Source organism: Malaya genurostris, chromosome 1 (assembly GCF_030247185.1).
Source record: "Malaya genurostris strain Urasoe2022 chromosome 1, Malgen_1.1, whole genome shotgun sequence".
NCBI classification, from domain to species: domain Eukaryota; kingdom Metazoa; phylum Arthropoda; class Insecta; order Diptera; family Culicidae; genus Malaya; species Malaya genurostris.
The window spans coordinates 115,456,337-115,481,595 of record NC_080570.1 but is presented as its reverse complement, the minus strand read 5'-3'; the positions used below and the strand labels follow the sequence as shown (position 1 = coordinate 115,481,595).

The 25,259-nt window shown below is 44.7% G+C and overlaps 9 protein-coding genes across 9 annotated transcripts; 4 read left to right on the top strand and 5 right to left on the bottom strand.

Moving 5' to 3' along the window:
- Positions 1–1,657: 1,657 nt before the first annotated feature.
- On the bottom strand, positions 1,658–2,032 carry LOC131440646 (histone H2A). The gene has a single exon (XM_058612112.1). It carries the CDS (start codon positions 2,030–2,032, stop codon positions 1,658–1,660), a length of 375 nt encoding a protein of 124 aa, XP_058468095.1.
- Positions 2,033–6,612: 4,580 nt separating this feature from the next.
- Positions 6,613–7,287, top strand: LOC131440609 (histone H1B-like). Its single transcript, XM_058612047.1, has one exon. The coding sequence runs from the start codon at positions 6,613–6,615 to the stop codon at positions 7,285–7,287; it is 675 nt and encodes a 224-aa protein (XP_058468030.1).
- Positions 7,288–8,204: 917 nt separating this feature from the next.
- LOC131427552 (histone H2A) lies at positions 8,205–8,579 on the bottom strand. Its single transcript, XM_058590848.1, has one exon. The coding sequence runs from the start codon at positions 8,577–8,579 to the stop codon at positions 8,205–8,207; it is 375 nt and encodes a 124-aa protein (XP_058446831.1).
- Positions 8,580–12,178: 3,599 nt separating this feature from the next.
- Positions 12,179–12,553, bottom strand: LOC131440626 (histone H2A). The gene has a single exon (XM_058612073.1). It carries the CDS (start codon positions 12,551–12,553, stop codon positions 12,179–12,181), a length of 375 nt encoding a protein of 124 aa, XP_058468056.1.
- A 267-nt stretch (positions 12,554–12,820) lies between these two features.
- LOC131440630 (histone H2B-like) lies at positions 12,821–13,195 on the top strand. The gene has a single exon (XM_058612086.1). It carries the CDS (start codon positions 12,821–12,823, stop codon positions 13,193–13,195), a length of 375 nt encoding a protein of 124 aa, XP_058468069.1.
- Positions 13,196–14,194: 999 nt separating this feature from the next.
- Positions 14,195–14,506, bottom strand: LOC131440636 (histone H4). The gene has a single exon (XM_058612099.1). The coding sequence runs from the start codon at positions 14,504–14,506 to the stop codon at positions 14,195–14,197; it is 312 nt and encodes a 103-aa protein (XP_058468082.1).
- A 253-nt stretch (positions 14,507–14,759) lies between these two features.
- Positions 14,760–24,053, top strand: LOC131427543 (histone H1.8-like). Its single transcript, XM_058590833.1, has 4 exons — positions 14,760–15,162; positions 17,114–17,804; positions 23,047–23,179; positions 23,604–24,053. Exons 1-4 carry the CDS (start codon positions 14,760–14,762, stop codon positions 24,051–24,053), a joined length of 1,677 nt encoding a protein of 558 aa, XP_058446816.1.
- On the top strand, positions 17,134–17,808 carry LOC131425520 (histone H1B-like). Its single transcript, XM_058587460.1, has one exon. It carries the CDS (start codon positions 17,134–17,136, stop codon positions 17,806–17,808), a length of 675 nt encoding a protein of 224 aa, XP_058443443.1.
- LOC131425522 (histone H2A) lies at positions 18,726–19,100 on the bottom strand. The gene has a single exon (XM_058587461.1). It carries the CDS (start codon positions 19,098–19,100, stop codon positions 18,726–18,728), a length of 375 nt encoding a protein of 124 aa, XP_058443444.1.
- Positions 24,054–25,259: the final 1,206 nt, after the last annotated feature.

The window sequence follows — 25,259 nt, the reverse complement described above, 5'->3', positions numbered from 1 at the left end:
CGGATGGTGGTAGGTAGAAACGAACAACCGTTTATACGACGCAAAGTCAAACCGATTTCCCATATCCCATCCATGAGCATGAGCAGAGGGAGAAAAAATACCGGTTAACCTGGACTACTTTTCACTTGAGAGTTTGAGAGATTTTTCACCATTTCAACCATTTTTCGTTCAGTTGCCATTTGTCATTGTTGCTAAGCTAACCTAACCATCCGAACAGCGAGAGTTCCGTTCACTGCGTTAGGATTGAGTAAGCCGCGTTCATCGTTTGATCATGTCAACGAAACTCAACAATAGCAACTTGCTATTGAGTAATCTTTCAGTAATTTCTTACATGGACCGTCGGAAAACAATTCGGAGTTCCTGTTTTCCAAGTAGATAGTCTTTCCAATAGGATATTCTAATGAGCAGCAGTTTTTATTTTTCCTGCTAGAATCGCACACCAATACACACTTACCAACCACTAAACTGCGGTTCGGTCTAGACAATTGGTGTACACTGTTGCCATAGTTGTTCGTCGGTTATTTTCATTCTCTCTTTCACGCCTCTCGCATTCTCGTAGTAGCCAATATTACTCTCCTTATTGTTTACGTTCGTGTCGCTATCGTATTTGTGGCATTCGTATTCGTTCGAAAATATATGTTAGTCGAATGGTCGAAACATCATCGGATTGATGAAAATATGTTCAAACAATCAAAATTATTCGCCAATCCAACAAAACTTTCATTGGCGAGAGTGTACTGTTTAATGAACTCTTCTCTCAATGTTTCAATATTCAGTTGCAATACTTAAAGCTCTAAACGTTTTCTCGAAAAATACCGACACAAGTTACCAAGCTAATTGGATTGGTGGTACTGACGATGCTTTTGGTTGTCAATAATAAACAATGCCACGTGTAGGGGCCGCTAATGTAATGTAAATGAATATACAGACACACACACACACACACACACACGCACGCGCGCGTTTATGCGACCTTGCCCTCCGGTTCTGAGACCGATGGCTGAACTTAGGTACAGCTTGATTTTCGTTTCCTCATATACACATTACATTACCATTTGTTTTTGGCCTGTGTGTGTGGCAGTGTTTATTCACCATCATGGTGGTAGCTACGATATCTTCTTCTTCTTCTTCTTTTTTTCTAGTCGGTCGTCACCATTCATGAGATGATGCCGACCAATGACACAGATACATGCGCTATATTGGATCGGTGTGTCGTCACGGATACGAACGAAAATTATTCTCTTATTTCTCGTGCGACACTTTCTCTAAGATTATATGATCAAGTTTGGATGTTTTAATGGCTGCATTTTCCGGTAAATCGATGGGAAAGATTTTCGCCATTGAACTCACATCGATCATTCTAAAATTCCGATTCGTCTGGTATGACCGATTTTGTCTTCTGTTTTCCAAACACTGAAAAAGCGGACATCATTTTCGCATCAGGTAGATACACCGATTCAGGGTAAAATTCCGAAAACGAAAATGAACAAAGGTCGCTATACTTGATTTGCGCATTATACTTTCCAGGCGTATCACAACTTTAGCAATCTTTAATTCAAAGCAATCTTAAATATTTCTTTATCACAGTGAGGTGGTCGTCCTGAAAAGGACGGGTTCTGTAAGGGGGGTAACACCAATATGTTCCGGAAATCGCAATTTAGGCCTTTTTCTCGGTTTTCTTCGGGAGCAGCACTGCCTGGATGTTTGGCAGTACACCGCCCTGTGCGATAGTAACTCCGGAGAGCAGTTTGTTCAACTCCTCGTCGTTACGGATGGCCAGCTGCAGATGGCGAGGGATGATTCTCGTTTTCTTGTTGTCACGGGCAGCGTTACCGGCCAATTCCAGCACTTCGGCGGCCAGGTATTCCATCACTGCCGCCAGATAGACCGGTGCACCGGCACCGACACGTTCGGCGTAGTTTCCCTTCCGGAGCAGACGGTGGATTCTGCCTACTGGGAACTGCAGACCAGCACGGTTTGAGCGGGACTTTGCCTTTCCCTTAACTTTTCCTCCTTTACCACGGCCAGACATTTTGTGTGTGCGTGTTTCTGCGTAAAAAATCCACGAGATGCTGTTAACGACTAGACAGCCAATTCAGTAATACTGGCTGCCGCCGTACTAACCCTCTGTTTTATATCGTCTCACTGTTTCCCGTTCTGCGAACAGGAAAAGGAATTCTAACAAAGGGGCAGTCCATGCGCCGCTCTCAATAGCAGGTATAAAACGAGCTGTCATATGGCAAATAGCGTCATTTAAGTTAAAGCAGTTACTCTGAACGTACGAGAACCGTCAAGCACGATGGCACCGAAAACCAGTGGAAAGGCAGCCAAAAAATCCGGCAAGGCCCAGAAAAACATCGCCAAGGGAGATAAGAAAAAGAAGAAGATCCGCAGGAAGGAAAGCTACGCTATCTACATCTACAAAGTGTTGAAGCAGGTCCACCCTGATACCGGAGTATCCTCGAAGGCGATGAGCATCATGAACAGTTTCGTCAATGACATCTTCGAACGCATTGCATCCGAGGCATCGCGTTTGGCCCATTACAACAAACGTTCGACGATTACCTCTCGCGAAATCCAGACCGCCGTTCGTCTGCTTTTGCCAGGAGAGTTGGCCAAGCACGCCGTTTCGGAAGGAACCAAAGCCGTCACCAAGTACACTAGCTCCAAGTAAACTGAGTGAGAACAACCAAACCCCCCCGATCGTGTGTGTGCATACGAATCGCCAAGCATAATCGGCCCTTTTAAGGGCCACAAACAAATCTACACAAAGTGTTAAGTTCGCATATTTCCCTCATTCAATCACCAAACACATTTTGTTCGTTGATGATTTTACTTTCATCAGCCAACAAACACCTAACGAGAAAAACAGAACAAATTATGAACAACACAGGTACAATTGTTCTCGCGTTTCGGAGTATTCATCCATGCCATATGGACAATATATTGTTCGGAGCAAAAATATGTTGGTTTCGAAATAAAGAAAAGTATCGATTACTTTTCGGACCAATCGACAGACTTGGTCGACCAACCAAATAATAAATTGCTACACATACACATGCATGCTACTGTAAACCAACCAATGACATATCAACAGCAATCGTTTTTCTATCCTAGGCGGCTTTGAGCAAATGCTGCATGTTGTATAGTCGAAATTCGAAGCCAACAGCATTGACAGTTGACCAGAACAGTTGAATGGGAATGAATGATTTCGAAAAGATAGTTCATGTTAAACAACATAACTAATTTCTTTTCTCAAATGTTACGTTTTTCAGCGGCGCGTTGAGTAGTACTCAAGTGTCAACAGCAGTTTGAAACTCACAACCGACCAGAAATAATAATGTCGTGTTTGCTTGATGCGAAACCGAAAACCAGTTTCCACCCTAACGACTGCTGGTTAAATTGTTTGTTTGAAAACCTAGTTGTTGGACTGAAAAATCTAGTCAGTTTCGAACCCGGTTGAATTCACACTACTCACTACTCTATTGCACACTTCTTACTATTCTCATATCATCACCACCACCACCACCATCATCATCATCATCATCATCATGATTATAGATTATAATGAATACCAGCAAATGCTAACTAATTCTTTGCGAAACATATTGGTGGCCCTGAAAAGGGCCTTTTATCCTTCCGTATTATGTTATGTGTGTTCTCGTTACGACGTTTAACCTCCGAAACCATACAGAGTGCGACCCTGTCGCTTCAGAGCATACACGACATCCATGGCGGTGACGGTCTTGCGCTTGGCGTGTTCAGTGTAGGTTACTGCATCTCGGATCACATTTTCCAGGAACACCTTCAGCACTCCACGAGTTTCCTCATAGATCAGACCGGAGATACGCTTGACACCACCACGACGAGCCAGACGACGGATAGCGGGCTTGGTAATTCCCTGGATGTTATCACGAAGCACTTTACGATGACGCTTGGCGCCTCCTTTTCCGAGTCCCTTTCCTCCTTTGCCGCGACCAGTCATTTTTCTCTGCTAGCTGCTTGTTCTTGCAAGTAAGACAGTACAAGTGAAACTAATGCCACTTCGCAGACCGGTGCTTTTTTTTATACCTACCGAGAGGGTCCGTTTCGTGCTTTGCTTTGTGCTGATTGGCTGCTTCAGAGCGGTCGGGCAGGTATAAAACAGCCAGCCAGGTCCGTTTTGAGCTCATTCTGTGTTTTGTTTTCAACGCGTACAGTACGGTGTAGAGAGAAAGGATAAGCAAAAGAAAGAAATAATGGCTCGTACCAAGCAGACCGCTCGTAAATCGACCGGAGGAAAGGCTCCTCGTAAGCAACTGGCGACAAAGGCTGCTCGCAAAAGTGCTCCTGCTACTGGCGGAGTGAAGAAACCCCATCGTTATCGGCCAGGAACAGTAGCCCTTCGGGAGATCCGTCGTTACCAGAAATCGACTGAGCTGTTGATTCGCAAGCTGCCGTTCCAGCGTTTAGTGCGTGAAATTGCCCAAGATTTCAAGACCGACCTTCGCTTCCAGAGTTCCGCCGTCATGGCACTGCAGGAGGCCAGCGAAGCCTATCTAGTCGGTTTGTTCGAGGACACCAATCTATGCGCGATCCACGCCAAGCGTGTTACCATCATGCCAAAGGACATCCAGCTGGCTCGTCGGATCCGTGGCGAACGTGCTTAAACAGGCTATCGGCTTTCGTTTGATCTCACAACATATACCCCAAAGGCCCTTTTCAGGGCCACCCAATCAATTACCAACGAGTTTACGAATTCGAATATTTTCCCTTAAACAATCACATACTCAGACACACACACACAAGTTGCGCGCGCACAGAAAATGACATCCGATCCGTTGCACAATTCATGCCCCCCATATGGAAAGTCAGTAATCTATAGGTGTTTGAAATGTTTTCCTTATTTTTTGGTCTTTCATTTTTGTTTCTGCTAAAGTAGCAGTTGAGAGGAGAATAGACGACCTGCTGACAGACAAGCAGCACAGACAATACACATTGCTTCCCTGTTACATAGTTCAGCAAAATTTGTAACCCAGCTTGCAACACATCGTGCACTCGCCGTGTCATGCCATGTGACTGACTGCCTGACAATTCTGACGGGATTCGGCCACCAGTTACTAGTATTACTCTGCTACTGCTACTCTCAATACACTATACTATACAATATTGGTTCAAAATCATGAAAATACCAATTTGTTTCGTTCCAAGACTACCCCGACAGACGCTTGCTTGCCGTTGACATAGTCAACGTCCCATCCCCAGACGACTGGTGGGGATGTTTCTGGCGAAAGAAATACACAGCAATTGCCAATCTTTGAATAGTAGGCTAATGTTCGGTTGGGTTCGGTGCTTTCTTCCGGTACGTGACAATTTTCGGCCAATATCTATCAAATATAAGCAACACTCAAATTCGGTATCAAATCAAATCACTGCTCGAGTTCTTTGTTGCCAATCGATTGAGACTGAGAGACTGACTATGTCTGGCACGCACGCTAGACAGATGGAGGTGTCGAAGGATTATTATTATTATTTAATGGTAATACTTGCACCGTATATTTTGCATGTAAAATCCTAAATGCGCTCCACAATTCCGGTATTCTGATTTGGGAAAGATTGTTTTTTGGTTATTGCTTCTGATGACAAATATTCTCAGCCCAGCCAGCCGTTTGTGGTACGTGAACAACACACCACACATTTGACTCGTTGTGTTAGAAAGGACTTCGGTTTGTTTGATTCTAATTTTTCACTGTCGAAATTTTTAAACATCCTCTCTCTTGGAATTGACCTGTCCTGATGTTCAGGTTTAATATTTGCAAGATGAACCAAATTCAAATGGCAAAACAAGTTCATTACAAAAAATAGTAACCAAAATGCTTTCAGAACAACCGACACGCCCGGGCGTTGGCGACGTTGGCCAGCATTATTCGTTGGCAGTGCCATCGTGTTCCAGATTTCGGAAGGCATGTTCGGAAATATTATGCTCACGTAACATATCTGTTAGTCAAATTGTTTAAAAATTGTATTTTCCAAATGCAGAACACGGAAAAATTGAAAAGCTTAGTCACCGGTTCGTACTGCGTTTTGGTCGTTTGATCGATTTGCGCCAGACAGCAGGTTCAAGTTTGACCGATTCAATCTCGTGCGCGTCGCAACCGTCATCGAACGGGTTGTGTTAGTTGTCAAGAGAAAATATTTCTCTTCCCAATGAACCATGTTTCGTTGGAGTCCGCATTGTTTAAATGGTACTGTTTTACTATTTTTGACAATTCGAAATAAGCATGTACCGTTTGTCCGATATTGAATGCATATTTCGCTATCATCACTGCCCGTCCGGCTGTTCGCGAATGGTGGAGCAGAAAGTTCAAACATCGTAGCAAACATAAAACCACTCTTTGGCGATACTTCCGCTGCTGTCGATTCATTGTTTACAATTTAAAAAACAATAGTCCAGAAAAATTACCTACACCTACCTAGCACCGAATGGTAACCGTCATGTGCGTATTCCCTAACAGGGCCGACGGATTCGGTGCCCGAACGTATCGCACGATTCTACTGCATTCACACACTCGTTTGTATTCGCTTAGTCGTTCGCTCGTTCTACCTGCTTTAGAAAAGTGCACATTAGAAAAAATGGCTGAAACCGCTGTTGACGTATCGGCCGCAGCTCCGGTTGCTGCTTCACCGGCCAAGGCACCGAAGAAAGCCAAAGCCGCCAAGGGAGAAGCCAAAAAACCGAAGAAGCCATCGACACATCCACCAGTCAATGACATGGTAGTGGCTGCCATCAAGACGCTGAAGGAACGCAACGGATCTTCGCTGCAGGCCATCAAGAAGTACATCGCCGCCAACTACAAGTGCGACGTCGCCAAGCTGGCCCCGTTCATCAAGAAGGCCCTGAAATCTGGCGTCGAGAAGGGAAAGCTCACCCAGACCAAGGGTTCCGGTGCATCCGGCTCGTTCAAAATCAAAGCCGGTGCCAAGCAACCGGCTGGCGAGAAGAAGCCGAAGAAGGCTGCTGCCAAAAAACCGAAGAAGGCTGCCGGAGAGAAGAAAAAGGTTGCCAAGAAACCCGCTGGCGAGAAGAAACCGAAGGCCAAAAAGCCTGCAGGTGAGAAAAAGCCGAAAGCCGCCGCTGCAAAGAAGGCTAAGGCAGCACCAGCCAAGGCCGCCAAGAAGGCTGCTGCACCGAAGCAGAAGGCCACCAAGCCATCGAAAGCCGCTGCCAACAAGCCCAAGACCCCGAAGCCAAAGAAGGCCGCGCCAGCCAAAAAAGCTGCCCCGAAGAAGGTGGCTGCCAAGAAGTAAATTGACCCATCGTCAGTCAGTCATCATCATCATGTCGAATTCTACCGTTCTTATTTCGACGGTGTTCAACAAAACAGTCCTTTTCAGGACTACCAAAAAATCCATGCAAAGAATTAATCGATATTTCCTACTTCGCTCGCTTTTGGGTAGTCCGCTTCAACAAAACTGCACAGTAAGAAAAAAAAAAAAAGTATGCTTTTATCCATCACAGCAGCACTACTTTCTGAGCGTGTGCTTCACCGACACGCTATAGTGGATAAATTGGTGCGCAGCCATAGAGCCGACCCCGCTGCTACGCGCATGCTTCTCTTGTAGTACAATCAAATATGTTCGTTCGCTCAGTCGGTAAGCAGCGACGAAAGGATCGGTAGGTGATCAAATGAAAATGCGGACGGATTATGCACGATGATTGATGAAGTCCGTTCGTAAAAATCTAGCTTGCGAAAATTCATCAATAAAAATGGTTGATGTTTTTGTTCCCAATTATATTTGTATTTTAAAACTATCCCAGTTTTCCTTTTCTTGGAAAATGAATGCCGTTATAGTTTCCATTTAGTGTAGAGCCAGTTCGGACACGGTATCGCTCTGTACGCGGTTTTTCGTATAATCATATTTAATTTAGTAGCTTGACTCTCCAGACGATTGTCGTTTTCATTCAACCAACCTTGCTTGATCGGTAAAAAAAAAATAAATCTATTCTCCAGCGCAATCGACCACCGACCATCGACTTTTCACTTGTAATGTGGGAAATTATCCTAGAAGCTATGGAAAAAAAAACAAGTCTTATGGCGCTTGCATGAGTAAATATGATTGATCGATAGTAAAATAGTAAATTTCTATAAGTTCTTTATCAGAAAATTGTGGTCGTCCTGAAAAGGACGTTTTTTCGATTGGTTTCAGTGCGAATCAAGTGCAATTTAGGCCTTCTTTTCGGTTTTCTTCGGGAGCAACACTGCCTGGATGTTTGGCAGTACACCGCCCTGTGCGATGGTAACTCCGGAGAGCAGTTTGTTCAACTCCTCGTCGTTACGGATGGCCAGCTGCAGATGACGAGGGATGATTCTCGTTTTCTTGTTGTCACGGGCAGCGTTACCGGCCAATTCCAGCACTTCGGCGGCCAGGTATTCCATCACTGCCGCCAGATAGACCGGTGCACCGGCACCGACACGTTCGGCGTAGTTTCCTTTCCGAAGCAGACGGTGGATTCTGCCTACTGGGAACTGCAGACCAGCACGGTTCGAGCGGGACTTTGCCTTTCCCTTAACTTTTCCTCCTTTGCCACGGCCAGACATTTTCTTTTATGTGTTTTGTTTTCGTAAAAAATCCACGAAACGATGCTAACAGCTAGGATGCTAACTCGGTAATACTGGCTGCCGCAGTACTAACCCTCTGTTTTATACCATCTCGCTGTTTCTCGTTCTGCGAATAGGCAGAGCATAAAGCGCAAAAGAGGATCAAATTTTGACAAAGGGGCTGTCCCTACTGCGTTGCCTGTAGCAGGTATAAAACGGGGTTTCTTGGGCGAGCTAGCGTCATTTACGTGAAAACAGCTACTCTGAACGCACGTCAACGTTAGAACGATGGCACCGAAAACTAGTGGAAAGGCGGCCAAAAAATCCGGCAAGGCCCAGAAGAACATCGCCAAGGGTGATAAGAAGAAGAAGAAGATCCGCAGGAAGGAAAGCTACGCTATCTACATCTACAAAGTGTTGAAGCAGGTCCACCCTGATACCGGAGTATCCTCGAAGGCGATGAGCATCATGAACAGTTTCGTCAATGACATCTTCGAACGCATTGCATCCGAGGCATCGCGTTTGGCTCATTACAACAAACGTTCGACGATTACCTCTCGCGAAATCCAGACTGCCGTTCGTCTGCTTTTGCCAGGAGAGTTGGCCAAGCACGCCGTTTCTGAGGGAACCAAAGCCGTCACCAAGTACACCAGCTCCAAGTAAACTGAGAACAACACCGACCCCGTGTATGCGAGAACTAACAAACGGCCCTTTTAAGGGCCACAAACAAATCTACACAAAGTGTTAAATTCGAATTCTCGTGTGTTGTTTTGCTTGCTTCTTCTTTACTCGTTTCGATTGTGATGGTGGTGGCCGTTTGTGAAAGAAAGTGCAATAGAGGGAAGGTGCTGGGCAATTGGTTTGAGTGAGTTTAGTTGTTTTGAACAATCTCATCCAATTTGTGCATTACATTATGCTGGAACTGAATTCCTTGAAACCAGCCACACACCGTTGCGGAAGCGAGAGAGAGCGAATTGTTTTAGGCACTACTTTTGTACAGGGATGACCAAAGATTTCCCGCCTTTTCCGAAGAACGGCGAAAGAAGACATTGATAAAACAAAAAACTTATCACATTCTCAGAGGGTAAATTTTGAAAAGGCGTCCCATAGTAAAGTATTCTTCTATGATGCTTTGATGGTAAGACTTCATCACGAAGACGACAAGCAAATGTAAATTTCTTTCGAACATGCACTTTTTCATTTGATTGCGCGCGTGCGTGTGTGTTTGTTTTCGTGAAAATCGCAGGTTTTCGAGAAGAATAAATCTCCTGTGCCAAAATAACGAAAATGTCATTATCTCTAGCAACCGAAGTTTACTGTTTGCTTGTTAGGAACAATTAGATTTGTACCTGCAGGACAGAAAACATTAGTTTGTTCGATTTTGCGAGTGGTGATTTATATTTTAATAGCGATTTGAGTTAGCATTCATCATTTATCACTCATCCATCGATTATCAATGAAAGGAGATGAATTCGGAGACAAAGAACGAAAAAGAAGATTTTCCGCTTTCCAAAAACATACACCAATACATATGTATATCAACGTCATACTGGTTTACTTCAATGTATGGGTATTGGTTTTTCCCTCAGTCATAATAAAGTTCATTCTTATGTTCTCTAACTTGCTTTTCTCTCTCTCTCGCTCTCCCAACGCACCTCTGTTTGCGATAAGTTGGAACATGTTGTTCATGGCAGTCTACACACACACACACACACACACACACAATTTGCGCAATAGTGCAACTGAGGTATGCGATTCACAAAATTGCTTGCTACTGAAAATTGCGGAAAAGAAAACACAAGACAAATTTTTTCAATTTTGTAGGCACAAGCGTTTTGAAACACGTACAATAACGGGAAGGTATCATATAAAGATTGGTTTTTACTTTTGTCGTTAAGTTTTTTTTTTCATGTACGTATTGTTTACCTCTCGGATGGTGGTAGGTAGAAACGAACAACCGTTTATACGACGCAAAGTCAAACCGATTTCCCATATCCCATCCATGAGCATGAGCAGAGGGAGAAAAAATACCGGTTAACCTGGACTACTTTTCACTTGAGAGTTTGAGAGATTTTTCACCATTTCAACCATTTTTCGTTCAGTTGCCATTTGTCATTGTTGCTAAGCTAACCTAACCATCCGAACAGCGAGAGTTCCGTTCACTGCGTTAGGATTGAGTAAGCCGCGTTCATCGTTTGATCATGTCAACGAAACTCAACAATCGATGCTAAATAAGCAACTTGCTATTGAGTAATCTTTCAGTAATTTCTTACATGGACCGTCGGAAAACAATTCGGAGTTCCTGTTTTCCAAGTAGATAGTCTTTCCAATAGGATATTCTAATGAGCAGCAGTTTTTATTTTTCCTGCTAGAATCGCACACCAATACACACTTACCAACCACTAAACTGCGGTTCGGTCTAGACAATTGGTGTACACTGTTGCCATAGTTGTTCGTCGGTTATTTTCATTCTCTCTTTCACGCCTCTCGCATTCTCGTAGTAGCCAATATTACTCTCCTTATTGTTTACGTTCGTGTCGCTATCGTATTTGTGGCATTCGTATTCGTTCGAAAATATATGTTAGTCGAATGGTCGAAACATCATCGGATTGATGAAAATATGTTCAAACAATCAAAATTATTCGCCAATCCAACAAAACTTTCATTGGCGAGAGTGTACTGTTTAATGAACTCTTCTCTCAATGTTTCAATATTCAGTTGCAATACTTAAAGCTCTAAACGTTTTCTCGAAAAATACCGACACAAGTTACCAAGCTAATTGGATTGGTGGTACTGACGATGCTTTTGGTTGTCAATAATAAACAATGCCACGTGTAGGGGCCGCTAATGTAATGTAAATGAATATACAGACACACACACACACACACACACACGCACGCGCGCGTTTATGCGACCTTGCCCTCCGGTTCTGAGACCGATGGCTGAACTTAGGTACAGCTTGATTTTCGTTTCCTCATATACACATTACATTACCATTTGTTTTTGGCCTGTGTGTGTGGCAGTGTTTATTCACCATCATGGTGGTAGCTACGATATCTTCTTCTTCTTCTTCTTTTTTTCTAGTCGGTCGTCACCATTCATGAGATGATGCCGACCGATGACACAGATACATGCGCTATATTGGATCGGTGTGTCGTCACGGATACGAACGAAAATTATTCTCTTATTTCTCGTGCGACACTTTCTCTAAGATTATATGATCAAGTTTGGATGTTTTAATGGCTGCATTTTCCGGTAAATCGATGGGAAAGATTTTCGCCATTGAACTCACATCGATCATTCTAAAATTCCGATTCGTCTGGTATGACCGATTTTGTCTTCTGTTTTCCAAACACTGAAAAAGCGGACATCATTTTCGCATCAGGTAGATACACCGATTCAGGGTAAAATTCCGAAAACGAAAATGAACAAAGGTCGCTATACTTGATTTGCGCATTATACTTTCCAGGCGTATCACAACTTTAGCAATCTTTAATTCAAAGCAATCTTAAATATTTCTTTATCACAGTGAGGTGGTCGTCCTGAAAAGGACGGGTTCTGTAAGGGGGGTAACACCAATATGTTCCGGAAATCGCAATTTAGGCCTTTTTCTCGGTTTTCTTCGGGAGCAGCACTGCCTGGATGTTTGGCAGTACACCGCCCTGTGCGATGGTAACTCCGGAGAGCAGTTTGTTCAACTCCTCGTCGTTACGGATGGCCAGCTGCAGATGGCGAGGGATGATTCTCGTTTTCTTGTTGTCACGGGCAGCGTTACCGGCCAATTCCAGCACTTCGGCGGCCAGGTATTCCATCACTGCCGCCAGATAGACCGGTGCACCGGCACCGACACGTTCGGCGTAGTTTCCCTTCCGGAGCAGACGGTGGATTCTGCCTACTGGGAACTGCAGACCAGCACGGTTTGAGCGGGACTTTGCCTTTCCCTTAACTTTTCCTCCTTTACCACGGCCAGACATTTTGTGTGTGCGTGTTTCTGCGTAAAAAATCCACGAGATGCTGTTAACGACTAGACAGCCAATTCAGTAATACTGGCTGCCGCCGTACTAACCCTCTGTTTTATATCGTCTCACTGTTTCCCGTTCTGCGAACAGGAAAAGGAATTCTAACAAAGGGGCAGTCCATGCGCCGCTCTCAATAGCAGGTATAAAACGAGCTGTCATATGGCAAATAGCGTCATTTAAGTTAAAGCAGTTACTCTGAACGTACGAGAACCGTCAAGCACGATGGCACCGAAAACCAGTGGAAAGGCAGCCAAAAAATCCGGCAAGGCCCAGAAAAACATCGCCAAGGGAGATAAGAAAAAGAAGAAGATCCGCAGGAAGGAAAGCTACGCTATCTACATCTACAAAGTGTTGAAGCAGGTCCACCCTGATACCGGAGTATCCTCGAAGGCGATGAGCATCATGAACAGTTTCGTCAATGACATCTTCGAACGCATTGCATCCGAGGCATCGCGTTTGGCCCATTACAACAAACGTTCGACGATTACCTCTCGCGAAATCCAGACCGCCGTTCGTCTGCTTTTGCCAGGAGAGTTGGCCAAGCACGCCGTTTCGGAAGGAACCAAAGCCGTCACCAAGTACACTAGCTCCAAGTAAACTGAGTGAGAACAACCAAACCCCCCCGATCGTGTGTGTGCATACGAATCGCCAAGCATAATCGGCCCTTTTAAGGGCCACAAACAAATCTACACAAAGTGTTAAGTTCGCATATTTCCCTCATTCAATCACCAAACACATTTTGTTCGTTGATGATTTTACTTTCATCAGCCAACAAACACCTAACGAGAAAAACAGAACAAATTATGAACAACACAGGTACAATTGTTCTCGCGTTTCGGAGTATTCATCCATGCCATATGGACAATATATTGTTCGGAGCAAAAATATGTTGGTTTCGAAATAAAGAAAAGTATCGATTACTTTTCGGACCAATCGACAGACTTGGTCGACCAACCAAATAATAAATTGCTACACATACACATGCATGCTACTGTAAACCAACCAATGACATATCAACAGCAATCGTTTTTCTATCCTAGGCGGCTTTGAGCAAATGCTGCATGTTGTATAGTCGAAATTCGAAGCCAACAGCATTGACAGTTGACCAGAACAGTTGAATGGGAATGAATGATTTCGAAAAGATAGTTCATGTTAAACAACATAACTAATTTCTTTTCTCAAATGTTACGTTTTTCAGCGGCGCGTTAAGTAGTACTCAAGTGTCAACAGCAGTTTGAAACTCACAACCGACCAGAAATAATAATGTCGTGTTTGCTTGATGCGAAACCGAAAACCAGTTTCCACCCTAACGACTGCTGGTTAAATTGTTTGTTTGAAAACCTAGTTGTTGGACTGAAAAATCTAGTCAGTTTCGAACCCGGTTGAATTCACACTACTCACTACTCTATTGCACACTTCTTACTATTCTCATATCATCACCACCACCACCACCATCATCATCATCATCATCATCATGATTATAGATTATAATGAATACCAGCAAATGCTAACTAATTCTTTGCGAAACATATTGGTGGCCCTGAAAAGGGCCTTTTATCCTTCCGTATTATGTTATGTGTGTTCTCGTTACGACGTTTAACCTCCGAAACCATACAGAGTGCGACCCTGTCGCTTCAGAGCATACACGACATCCATGGCGGTGACGGTCTTGCGCTTGGCGTGTTCAGTGTAGGTTACTGCATCTCGGATCACATTTTCCAGGAACACCTTCAGCACTCCACGAGTTTCCTCATAGATCAGACCGGAGATACGCTTGACACCACCACGACGAGCCAGACGACGGATAGCGGGCTTGGTAATTCCCTGGATGTTATCACGAAGCACTTTACGATGACGCTTGGCGCCTCCTTTTCCGAGTCCCTTTCCTCCTTTGCCGCGACCAGTCATTTTTCTCTGCTAGCTGCTTGTTCTTGCAAGTAAGACAGTACAAGTGAAACTAATGCCACTTCGCAGACCGGTGCTTTTTTTTATACCTACCGAGAGGGTCCGTTTCGTGCTTTGCTTTGTGCTGATTGGCTGCTTCAGAGCGGTCGGGCAGGTATAAAACAGCCAGCCAGGTCCGTTTTGAGCTCATTCTGTGTTTTGTTTTCAACGCGTACAGTACGGTGTAGAGAGAAAGGATAAGCAAAAGAAAGAAATAATGGCTCGTACCAAGCAGACCGCTCGTAAATCGACCGGAGGAAAGGCTCCTCGTAAGCAACTGGCGACAAAGGCTGCTCGCAAAAGTGCTCCTGCTACTGGCGGAGTGAAGAAACCCCATCGTTATCGGCCAGGAACAGTAGCCCTTCGGGAGATCCGTCGTTACCAGAAATCGACTGAGCTGTTGATTCGCAAGCTGCCGTTCCAGCGTTTAGTGCGTGAAATTGCCCAAGATTTCAAGACCGACCTTCGCTTCCAGAGTTCCGCCGTCATGGCACTGCAGGAGGCCAGCGAAGCCTATCTAGTCGGTTTGTTCGAGGACACCAATCTATGCGCGATCCACGCCAAGCGTGTTACCATCATGCCAAAGGACATCCAGCTGGCTCGTCGGATCCGTGGCGAACGTGCTTAAACAGGCTATCGGCTTTCGTTTGATCTCACAACATATACCCCAAAGGCCCTTTTCAGGGCCACCCAATCAATTACCAACGAGTTTACGAATTCGAATATTTTCCCTTAAACAATCACATACTCAGACACACACACACAAGTTGCGCGCGCACAGAAAATGACATCCGATCCGTTGCACAATTCATGCCCCCCATATGGAAAGTCAGTAATCTATAGGTGTTTGAAATGTTTTCCTTATTTTTTGGTCTTTCATTTTTGTTTCTGCTAAAGTAGCAGTTGAGAGGAGAATAGACGACCTGCTGACAGACAAGCAGCACAGACAATACACATTGCTTCCCTGTTACATAGTTCAGCAAAATTTGTAACCCAGCTTGCAACACATCGTGCACTCGCCGTGTCATGCCATGTGACTGACTGCCTGACAATTCTGACGGGATTCGGCCACCAGTTACTAGTATTACTCTGCTACTGCTACTCTCAATACACTATACTATACAATATTGGTTCAAAATCATGAAAATACCAATTTGTTTCGTTCCAAGACTACCCCGACAGACGCTTGCTTGCCGTTGACATAGTCAACGTCCCATCCCCAGACGACTGGTGGGGATGTTTCTGGCGAAAGAAATACACAGCAATTGCCAATCTTTGAATAGTAGGCTAATGTTCGGTTGGGTTCGGTGCTTTCTTCCGGTACGTGACAATTTTCGGCCAATATCTATCAAATATAAGCAACACTCAAATTCGGTATCAAATCAAATCACTGCTCGAGTTCTTTGTTGCCAATCGATTGAGACTGAGAGACTGACTATGTCTGGCACGCACGCTAGACAGATGGAGGTGTCGAAGGATTATTATTATTATTTAATGGTAATACTTGCACCGTATATTTTGCATGTAAAATCCTAAATGCGCTCCACAATTCCGGTATTCTGATTTGGGAAAGATTGTTTTTTGGTTATTGCTTCTGATGACAAATATTCTCAGCCCAGCCAGCCGTTTGTGGTACGTGAACAACACACCACACATTTGACTCGTTGTGTTAGAAAGGACTTCGGTTTGTTTGATTCTAATTTTTCACTGTCGAAATTTTTAAACATCCTCTCTCTTGGAATTGACCTGTCCTGATGTTCAGGTTTAATATTTGCAAGATGAACCAAATTCAAATGGCAAAACAAGTTCATTACAAAAAATAGTAACCAAAATGCTTTCAGAACAACCGACACGCCCGGGCGTTGGCGACGTTGGCCAGCATTATTCGTTGGCAGTGCCATCGTGTTCCAGATTTCGGAAGGCATGTTCGGAAATATTATGCTCACGTAACATATCTGTTAGTCAAATTGTTTAAAAATTGTATTTTCCAAATGCAGAACACGGAAAAATTGAAAAGCTTAGTCACCGGTTCGTACTGCGTTTTGGTCGTTTGATCGATTTGCGCCAGACAGCAGGTTCAAGTTTGACCGATTCAATCTCGTGCGCGTCGCAACCGTCATCGAACGGGTTGTGTTAGTTGTCAAGAGAAAATATTTCTCTTCCCAATGAACCATGTTTCGTTGGAGTCCGCATTGTTTAAATGGTACTGTTTTACTATTTTTGACAATTCGAAATAAGCATGTACCGTTTGTCCGATATTGAATGCATATTTCGCTATCATCACTGCCCGTCCGGCTGTTCGCGAATGGTGGAGCAGAAAGTTCAAACATCGTAGCAAACATAAAACCACTCTTTGGCGATACTTCCGCTGCTGTCGATTCATTGTTTACAATTTAAAAAACAATAGTCCAGAAAAATTACCTACACCTACCTAGCACCGAATGGTAACCGTCATGTGCGTATTCCCTAACAGGGCCGACGGATTCGGTGCCCGAACGTATCGCACGATTCTACTGCATTCACACACTCGTTTGTATTCGCTTAGTCGTTCGCTCGTTCTACCTGCTTTAGAAAAGTGCACATTAGAAAAAATGGCTGAAACCGCTGTTGACGTATCGGCCGCAGCTCCGGTTGCTGCTTCACCGGCCAAGGCACCGAAGAAAGCCAAAGCCGCCAAGGGAGAAGCCAAAAAACCGAAGAAGCCATCGACACATCCACCAGTCAATGACATGGTAGTGGCTGCCATCAAGACGCTGAAGGAACGCAACGGATCTTCGCTGCAGGCCATCAAGAAGTACATCGCCGCCAACTACAAGTGCGACGTCGCCAAGCTGGCCCCGTTCATCAAGAAGGCCCTGAAATCTGGCGTCGAGAAGGGAAAGCTCACCCAGACCAAGGGTTCCGGTGCATCCGGCTCGTTCAAAATCAAAGCCGGTGCCAAGCAACCGGCTGGCGAGAAGAAGCCGAAGAAGGCTGCTGCCAAAAAACCGAAGAAGGCTGCCGGAGAGAAGAAAAAGGTTGCCAAGAAACCCGCTGGCGAGAAGAAACCGAAGGCCAAAAAGCCTGCAGGTGAGAAAAAGCCGAAAGCCGCCGCTGCAAAGAAGGCTAAGGCAGCACCAGCCAAGGCCGCCAAGAAGGCTGCTGCACCGAAGCAGAAGGCCACCAAGCCATCGAAAGCCGCTGCCAACAAGCCCAAGACCCCGAAGCCAAAGAAGGCCGCGCCAGCCAAAAAAGCTGCCCCGAAGAAGGTGGCTGCCAAGAAGTAAATTGACCCATCGTCAGTCAGTCATCATCATCATGTCGAATTCTACCGTTCTTATTTCGACGGTGTTCAACAAAACAGTCCTTTTCAGGACTACCAAAAAATCCATGCAAAGAATTAATCGATATTTCCTACTTCGCTCGCTTTTGGGTAGTCCGCTTCAACAAAACTGCACAGTAAGAAAAAAAAAAAAAGTATGCTTTTATCCATCACAGCAGCACTACTTTCTGAGCGTGTGCTTCACCGACACGCTATAGTGGATAAATTGGTGCGCAGCCATAGAGCCGACCCCGCTGCTACGCGCATGCTTCTCTTGTAGTACAATCAAATATGTTCGTTCGCTCAGTCGGTAAGCAGCGACGAAAGGATCGGTAGGTGATCAAATGAAAATGCGGACGGATTATGCACGATGATTGATGAAGTCCGTTCGTAAAAATCTAGCTTGCGAAAATTCATCAATAAAAATGGTTGATGTTTTTGTTCCCAATTATATTTGTATTTTAAAACTATCCCAGTTTTCCTTTTCTTGGAAAATGAATGCCGTTATAGTTTCCATTTAGTGTAGAGCCAGTTCGGACACGGTATCGCTCTGTACGCGGTTTTTCGTATAATCATATTTAATTTAGTAGCTTGACTCTCCAGACGATTGTCGTTTTCATTCAACCAACCTTGCTTGATCGGTAAAAAAAAAATAAATCTATTCTCCAGCGCAATCGACCACCGACCATCGACTTTTCACTTGTAATGTGGGAAATTATCCTAGAAGCTATGGAAAAAAAAACAAGTCTTATGGCGCTTGCATGAGTAAATATGATTGATCGATAGTAAAATAGTAAATTTCTATAAGTTCTTTATCAGAAAATTGTGGTCGTCCTGAAAAGGACGTTTTTTCGATTGGTTTCAGTGCGAATCAAGTGCAATTTAGGCCTTCTTTTCGGTTTTCTTCGGGAGCAACACTGCCTGGATGTTTGGCAGTACACCGCCCTGTGCGATGGTAACTCCGGAGAGCAGTTTGTTCAACTCCTCGTCGTTACGGATGGCCAGCTGCAGATGACGAGGGATGATTCTCGTTTTCTTGTTGTCACGGGCAGCGTTACCGGCCAATTCCAGCACTTCGGCGGCCAGGTATTCCATCACTGCCGCCAGATAGACCGGTGCACCGGCACCGACACGTTCGGCGTAGTTTCCTTTCCGAAGCAGACGGTGGATTCTGCCTACTGGGAACTGCAGACCAGCACGGTTCGAGCGGGACTTTGCCTTTCCCTTAACTTTTCCTCCTTTGCCACGGCCAGACATTTTCTTTTATGTGTTTTGTTTTCGTAAAAAATCCACGAAACGATGCTAACAGCTAGGATGCTAACTCGGTAATACTGGCTGCCGCATTTTTTTTTTTTTACATTAAATATTTATTGTTTCTCTTTGGTTACATTTCTGTATGATATTACATGTCAAGTGATGTAGTAATGTTACTTTTCATCTTTTGATTTACGGTAATTTACTAGTTAATAATTTTGATTCAATTTTTTTTTTAACAGTTTAACTGATAGACAGTTTGATTTATATAACAAAACTACAACTAAAACTATAAACTATAAACAAATACTAAAATAGCGAACTAATTAGAGGATATTCTGAGATTGCACATTTTTCTTGGAATTTTCTATTGGCTGCAGTTATTTTCTCGTCGACGGTAGTGACGTCTGCTAGTTGATGAACTGTTGAAGTCCTGGTGAACCACGGAAGATCCAGAAACATTTTCAGGGCTCTGTTCTGCAGCACTTGGATTTTGTTCCGATGTGTAACGGCACACCTCCCCCACACAGGCAACGCGTACTGAAACACTGGAGCGATGATCTGGGTGTAAACAGCTAGCTTATTCTTGCGAATAAGAGATGACCTTCTCTTGATTAGCGGGTAGAGACATTTAATGAGCAAGGAGCATTTAGATTTTATCTTGTCGACATGCGAGCGGAAAAGTAGTTTACGATCAAAAGTGAGCCCCAAGTAGACCACCTCATTGGACCAGTCGATTGGAAGCCCATCAACCACGATCTTGCAATCAGCTGGAGGAGTGAGTCGCTGAGATAGACTGTATGGAAACAGGATCGCCTGAGTTTTGGAAGCGTTAATTTTTATCTTCCAGGTGTTCATGTAGCTGACAACGGAATCAAGGCAGTTTTGCAGCTTTTTGGTGAGATGTTTTGTGACCCTTCCTTTGCAAAGGATAGCTGTATCATCCGCGAAGAAGCAGAATTGGCAACCATCAGGAAGTCGAGGGAAATCCGAGGTGTAGACGTTGTACAATACTGGTCCGAGAATACTACCCTGAGGTACTCCGGCGGGTACAACAAACCCGTTCGATAGGGTTCCGTTCACGCTGACTTTGAAGCTTCTGCCACTGAGATAGTTTTGCACTATCTTGATGAGGTACACTGGGAAGTTGTAGCGATACATCTTGTAGATGAGACCTTCGTGCCAGACGTTGTCGAATGCCTTCTCGACGTCCAGTAGAGCCATAGCTGTAGATTTTGCGACGTGCTTGTTACGGTCGATGATGTTCACTACTCTTTGCAACTGATGAGTTGTGGAATGTCCCTTTCTGAATCCGAACTGTTCGGGCAAGAAAATGTTGTTGTTTTCGATGTGCAACAGAACACGATCTAAGATGAGTCTTTCGAAGAGCTTGCTTAGCGACGACAGAAGGCTAATGGGACGATAGCTAGAGGGATTCGTTGGATCTTTAGATGGTTTCAGTAACGGTACAACCTTGGCGATTTTCCACTCCGAGGGAAAGTAGTTTATATCGAGACATCTGTTGAAAACATTGGCAATAAAGGTGTAGGTCTGATGGCTGAGTTTCTTTAATGTAAGGTTAAAAATCGAGTCAAAGCCCGGCGCCTTCATGTTTTTGGATGCTTTTACTGTTGCGGCAACTTGTTCGGGTTTAACCTTAACATTTTCCGGAACGTAGCAGCGGGTGTTACGCAATGTGGACATCGTTTCTCGAACTGCGTCTTCCATGAGACTGACAACGGAATTACCCAGATTGTGAGAGCGCAAAATGTGTTCGCCGATTGCGGTCGCTTTTTCAAACGGTGTGACCAGAATGTCGTTGTTCTGAGTTAACGGAGGGATTTGTTTCGGTTTTGACTTTAATACCTTTGACACCTTCCAGAAAGGCCGCGAGAACGGGTCTAGCCTTCGGATCATTGACGAGAAGTTTTCGTTTTTCAAGTCATCAACTCGAGAACTGATCAGCTCTGACAATTTCGATGCAACGTATTTTTTCGATAAATCGCCTGACCTTTGAAATTGGCGCCGTACTTTGTTACGTTGACGGATAATTGCTTTGGTCATCGAGTCGATTTTAAGCAATACTCCGTGGATCGGAACCTGTCTAACGCAGTGGTTCTCAGCTACAGAGATAGCGGCCTTTAGCTCGGATAAAGCTTCATCTATATCGTCAGTGGAATTCAACGCTTTGGTTGCATCGATATGCCGATCAACAATCCGGGCGAATTCCACCCAGTTGACGTCGTGGTAGTTTTTTCTGGTTTGCGGTTCACCGCGCTGAATATCACCACCGATTTGAAATGAAACCGGAAAATGATCAGAGCTGAGATCGTTTGTTGTAACTGGTTGGCTCAGTAAGTCGAAGTTCGACAGAACTATATCCAAGGTGGACGAGATGCCGGCAGGCGAAAGATATGTCGGCTGATACGGAGCGTGGATAGTGTAATAACCCAGCTGTAGATCCTCGAAGAGAAGACACCCATTTTTATTCCTACGGATATTTCGCCATGTCTCGTGTTTCGCGTTTAAATCGCAAGCCAAGATAAACTTCTTGTCGGTTCTGGTTAGCTTCGCAAGATCATTTTTAAATTTCCTTGCCATCCCATTGCCGTCATAGCACTGTGTCGGACAATAAGCGGCAATAATAATAATTTTTCCAGTATCGGAAGACACCTCGATACCGACGGCTTCGATAACAGATGTTCGATAGTGTGGTTGAATGGTGAATTTAATGGTTTTCCTGATGGCTAGAGCGACACCTCCTCCGCCCGAGTGGGTTCGATCCAGCCTAACTATGTTAAACCCAGGAAGGTATAGGTTATTTCCGGGTTTTAAATGCGTTTCCGTGATAGCTACGATATCTGTTGATTGTTGCTCCAAGAGATCACACAACTCAACTCGTTTCCGCGACAATCCGCGGGCGTTCCATAAAACAATATTTAACGGGTTAACAGGCATATTGTATAATGAATTGCCCTAACACAGAAATCTGGTCAAATCTTGTTTGACATTTTTGCATTTTGTTGCACATCTCTGCGAAGATCGGCAAGAGTTGTTCTGTGGTAAATTTGGGCGGAAGATTTTGGTCCAAATGAGGGGTAGTTAAATGGGGACTCACCTGAGCTGGTTGACCGTTCACTCCAGCAAGTGGCATTCCGGATCCTGCCAACAACGATGACCAGAGAACCGTAGGATTTGGCTGCGGCGGCAGTTGCTGTGTGGAGGAAGTTCCAGCGCCGTTCTTCCGATTTGACGCCAGCAAAGGAAACTCGCCGTTATTGAAAACCGGACCCTTGTTGGGTTTTCTTCCAGGCTGATGATTCTGCGATGCACGTTTCCGTATTTGTTTGTACTCCTCCCTCTTGCGACACTGCTTGTCGGTAGACCGATGACCTTCACCGCAATGAATACATTTCAATACGGCGTCTCCTTCTGCAGGGCAGCTAGACGTTAAATGCACCTGACCGCAGTTGTTGCATCTCGGTTGAAGATGGCAGTTGCGTGTACCGTGTCCGAAGTTCAGACAGCGCATACACTGGGTGACGTCACGGTTTGTCCCACGGTACGGTTCCCAGCTCACGATCATACTGCTGATGGATCTAACAGCTTTCAAAGCGTTCAGTGTCACTGTACCTTTTTTAAAATGCACGAGGTACAGACAATCGCGATACTTGTTGGTGACATCCTTCCTAGTCATCGGGAAAACAGCAACCGGTTGGAGCTTGTATCGTTCGGCCAGCTCCGATGCGATGTCATTACCGCTCATCAGCGGTAAACCACGTACCACTGCTTTGAATGGCTTTTCCGTTGCCAAATCGTGCGAGAAATACTCTGCACCAGCACGATCGAGATAATTTTTTGCTTTCACGTACTCGGATTTGGTATGCAACATCACCTTGATGCCGATACCACACAGCTTGAATTCGGCTTGAATTCCATTTCGAATCAGTTCACGCTGTAACGTTGCGAGCGGAACTGATTTCACCATCAGCGGTGGAAGTTTCACTTTAGCTTCTTCTTCTTCTTCGGGCAGTTCATCGAGAGGGCCACCGAATCCGTTGACATCGCTTACGTTGGTTGCGGTACGGTTGCTTCTTATTTCCGAACGAGCGGAGTGCACTGACATCATATCACCAATTGTGGATTGATTCTGGTTCTGGGTTTGAATAACCACACGCGGACTGGGTGTGTTATTTTTGTTACGCTTAGGATTCGCCTTGGGACTAGCTTTTGAGCCTCCCGAGCGGCGTCTACGTTTCGCCATAAAAACTCGACAACGAACGAACAAACGCGAGAGAACGAAAACACGTCTGAACACGTTCAACTATCGACAAAGAATGACTCATGCCACTTCGCAGACCGGTGCTTTTTTTTATACCTACCGAGAGGGTCCGTTTCGTGCTTTGCTTTGTGCTGATTGGCTGCTTCAGAGCGGTCGGGCAGGTATAAAACAGCCAGCCAGGTCCGTTTTGAGCTCATTCTGTGTTTTGTTTTCAACGCGTACAGTACGGTGTAGAGAGAAAGGATAAGCAAAAGAAAGAAATAATGGCTCGTACCAAGCAGACCGCTCGTAAATCGACCGGAGGAAAGGCTCCTCGTAAGCAACTGGCGACAAAGGCTGCTCGCAAAAGTGCTCCTGCTACTGGCGGAGTGAAGAAACCCCATCGTTATCGGCCAGGAACAGTAGCCCTTCGGGAGATCCGTCGTTACCAGAAATCGACTGAGCTGTTGATTCGCAAGCTGCCGTTCCAGCGTTTAGTGCGTGAAATTGCCCAAGATTTCAAGACCGACCTTCGCTTCCAGAGTTCCGCCGTCATGGCACTGCAGGAGGCCAGCGAAGCCTATCTAGTCGGTTTGTTCGAGGACACCAATCTATGCGCGATCCACGCCAAGCGTGTTACCATCATGCCAAAGGACATCCAGCTGGCTCGTCGGATCCGTGGCGAACGTGCTTAAACAGGCTATCGGCTTTCGTTTGATCTCACAACATATACCCCAAAGGCCCTTTTCAGGGCCACCCAATCAATTACCAACGAGTTTACGAATTCGAATATTTTCCCTTAAACAATCATATACTCAGACACACACACACACACAAGTTGCGCGCGCACAGAAAATGACATCCGATCCGTTGCACAATTCATGCCCCATATGGAAAGTCAGTAATCTATAGGTGTTTGAAATGTTTTCCTTATTTTTTGGTCTTTCATTTTTGTTTCTGCTAAAGTAGCAGTTGAGAGGAGAATAGACGACCTGCTGACAGACAAGCAGCACAGACAATACACATTGCTTCCCTGTTACATAGTTCAGCAAAATTTGTAACCCAGCTTGCAACACATCGTGCACTCGCCGTGTCATGCCATGTGACTGACTGCCTGACAATTCTGACGGGATTCGGCCACCAGTTACTAGTATTACTCTGCTACTGCTACTCTCAATACACTATACTATACAATATTGGTTCAAAATCATGAAAATACCAATTTGTTTCGTTCCAAGACTACCCCGACAGACGCTTGCTTGCCGTTGACATAGTCAACGTCCCATCCCCAGACGACTGGTGGGGATGTTTCTGGCGAAAGAAATACACAGCAATTGCCAATCTTTGAATAGTAGGCTAATGTTCGGTTGGGTTCGGTGCTTTCTTCCGGTACGTGACAATTTTCGGCCAATATCTATCAAATATAAGCAACACTCAAATTCGGTATCAAATCAAATCACTGCTCGAGTTCTTTGTTGCCAATCGATTGAGACTGAGAGACTGACTATGTCTGGCACGCACGCTAGACAGATGGAGGTGTCGAAGGATTATTATTATTATTTAATGGTAATACTTGCACCGTATATTTTGCATGTAAAATCCTAAATGCGCTCCACAATTCCGGTATTCTGATTTGGGAAAGATTGTTTTTTGGTTTTTGCTTCTGATGACAAATATTCTCAGCCCAGCCAGCCGTTTGTGGTACGTGAACAACACACCACACATTTGACTCGTTGTGTTAGAAAGGACTTCGGTTTGTTTGATTCTAATTTTTCACTGTCGAAATTTTTAAACATCCTCTCTCTTGGAATTGACCTGTCCTGATGTTCAGGTTTAATATTTGCAAGATGAACCAAATTCAAATGGCAAAACAAGTTCATTACAAAAAATAGTAACCAAAA

What these genes read in the sequence shown, in the direction of transcription:
- LOC131440646 (XM_058612112.1), bottom strand. Translation starts at nt 2,032, where the DNA reads ATGTCTGGCCGTGGTAAAGGAGGAAAAGTTAAGGGAAAGGCAAAGTCC.
- LOC131440609 (XM_058612047.1), top strand. Translation starts at nt 6,613, where the DNA reads ATGGCTGAAACCGCTGTTGACGTATCGGCCGCAGCTCCGGTTGCTGCT.
- LOC131427552 (XM_058590848.1), bottom strand. Translation starts at nt 8,579, where the DNA reads ATGTCTGGCCGTGGCAAAGGAGGAAAAGTTAAGGGAAAGGCAAAGTCC.
- LOC131440626 (XM_058612073.1), bottom strand. Translation starts at nt 12,553, where the DNA reads ATGTCTGGCCGTGGTAAAGGAGGAAAAGTTAAGGGAAAGGCAAAGTCC.
- LOC131440630 (XM_058612086.1), top strand. Translation starts at nt 12,821, where the DNA reads ATGGCACCGAAAACCAGTGGAAAGGCAGCCAAAAAATCCGGCAAGGCC.
- LOC131440636 (XM_058612099.1), bottom strand. Translation starts at nt 14,506, where the DNA reads ATGACTGGTCGCGGCAAAGGAGGAAAGGGACTCGGAAAAGGAGGCGCC.
- LOC131427543 (XM_058590833.1), top strand. Translation starts at nt 14,760, where the DNA reads ATGGCTCGTACCAAGCAGACCGCTCGTAAATCGACCGGAGGAAAGGCT. An exon ending in TCGTCGGATCCGTGGCGAAC is followed by an intron (nt 15,163 to 17,113) that starts GTGCTTAAACAG and finishes TACCTGCTTTAG; the next exon opens with AAAAGTGCACATTAGAAAAA. An exon ending in CATCGCTTACGTTGGTTGCG is followed by an intron (nt 23,180 to 23,603) that starts GTACGGTTGCTT and finishes CAACGCGTACAG; the next exon opens with TACGGTGTAGAGAGAAAGGA.
- LOC131425520 (XM_058587460.1), top strand. Translation starts at nt 17,134, where the DNA reads ATGGCTGAAACCGCTGTTGACGTATCGGCCGCAGCTCCGGTTGCTGCT.
- LOC131425522 (XM_058587461.1), bottom strand. Translation starts at nt 19,100, where the DNA reads ATGTCTGGCCGTGGCAAAGGAGGAAAAGTTAAGGGAAAGGCAAAGTCC.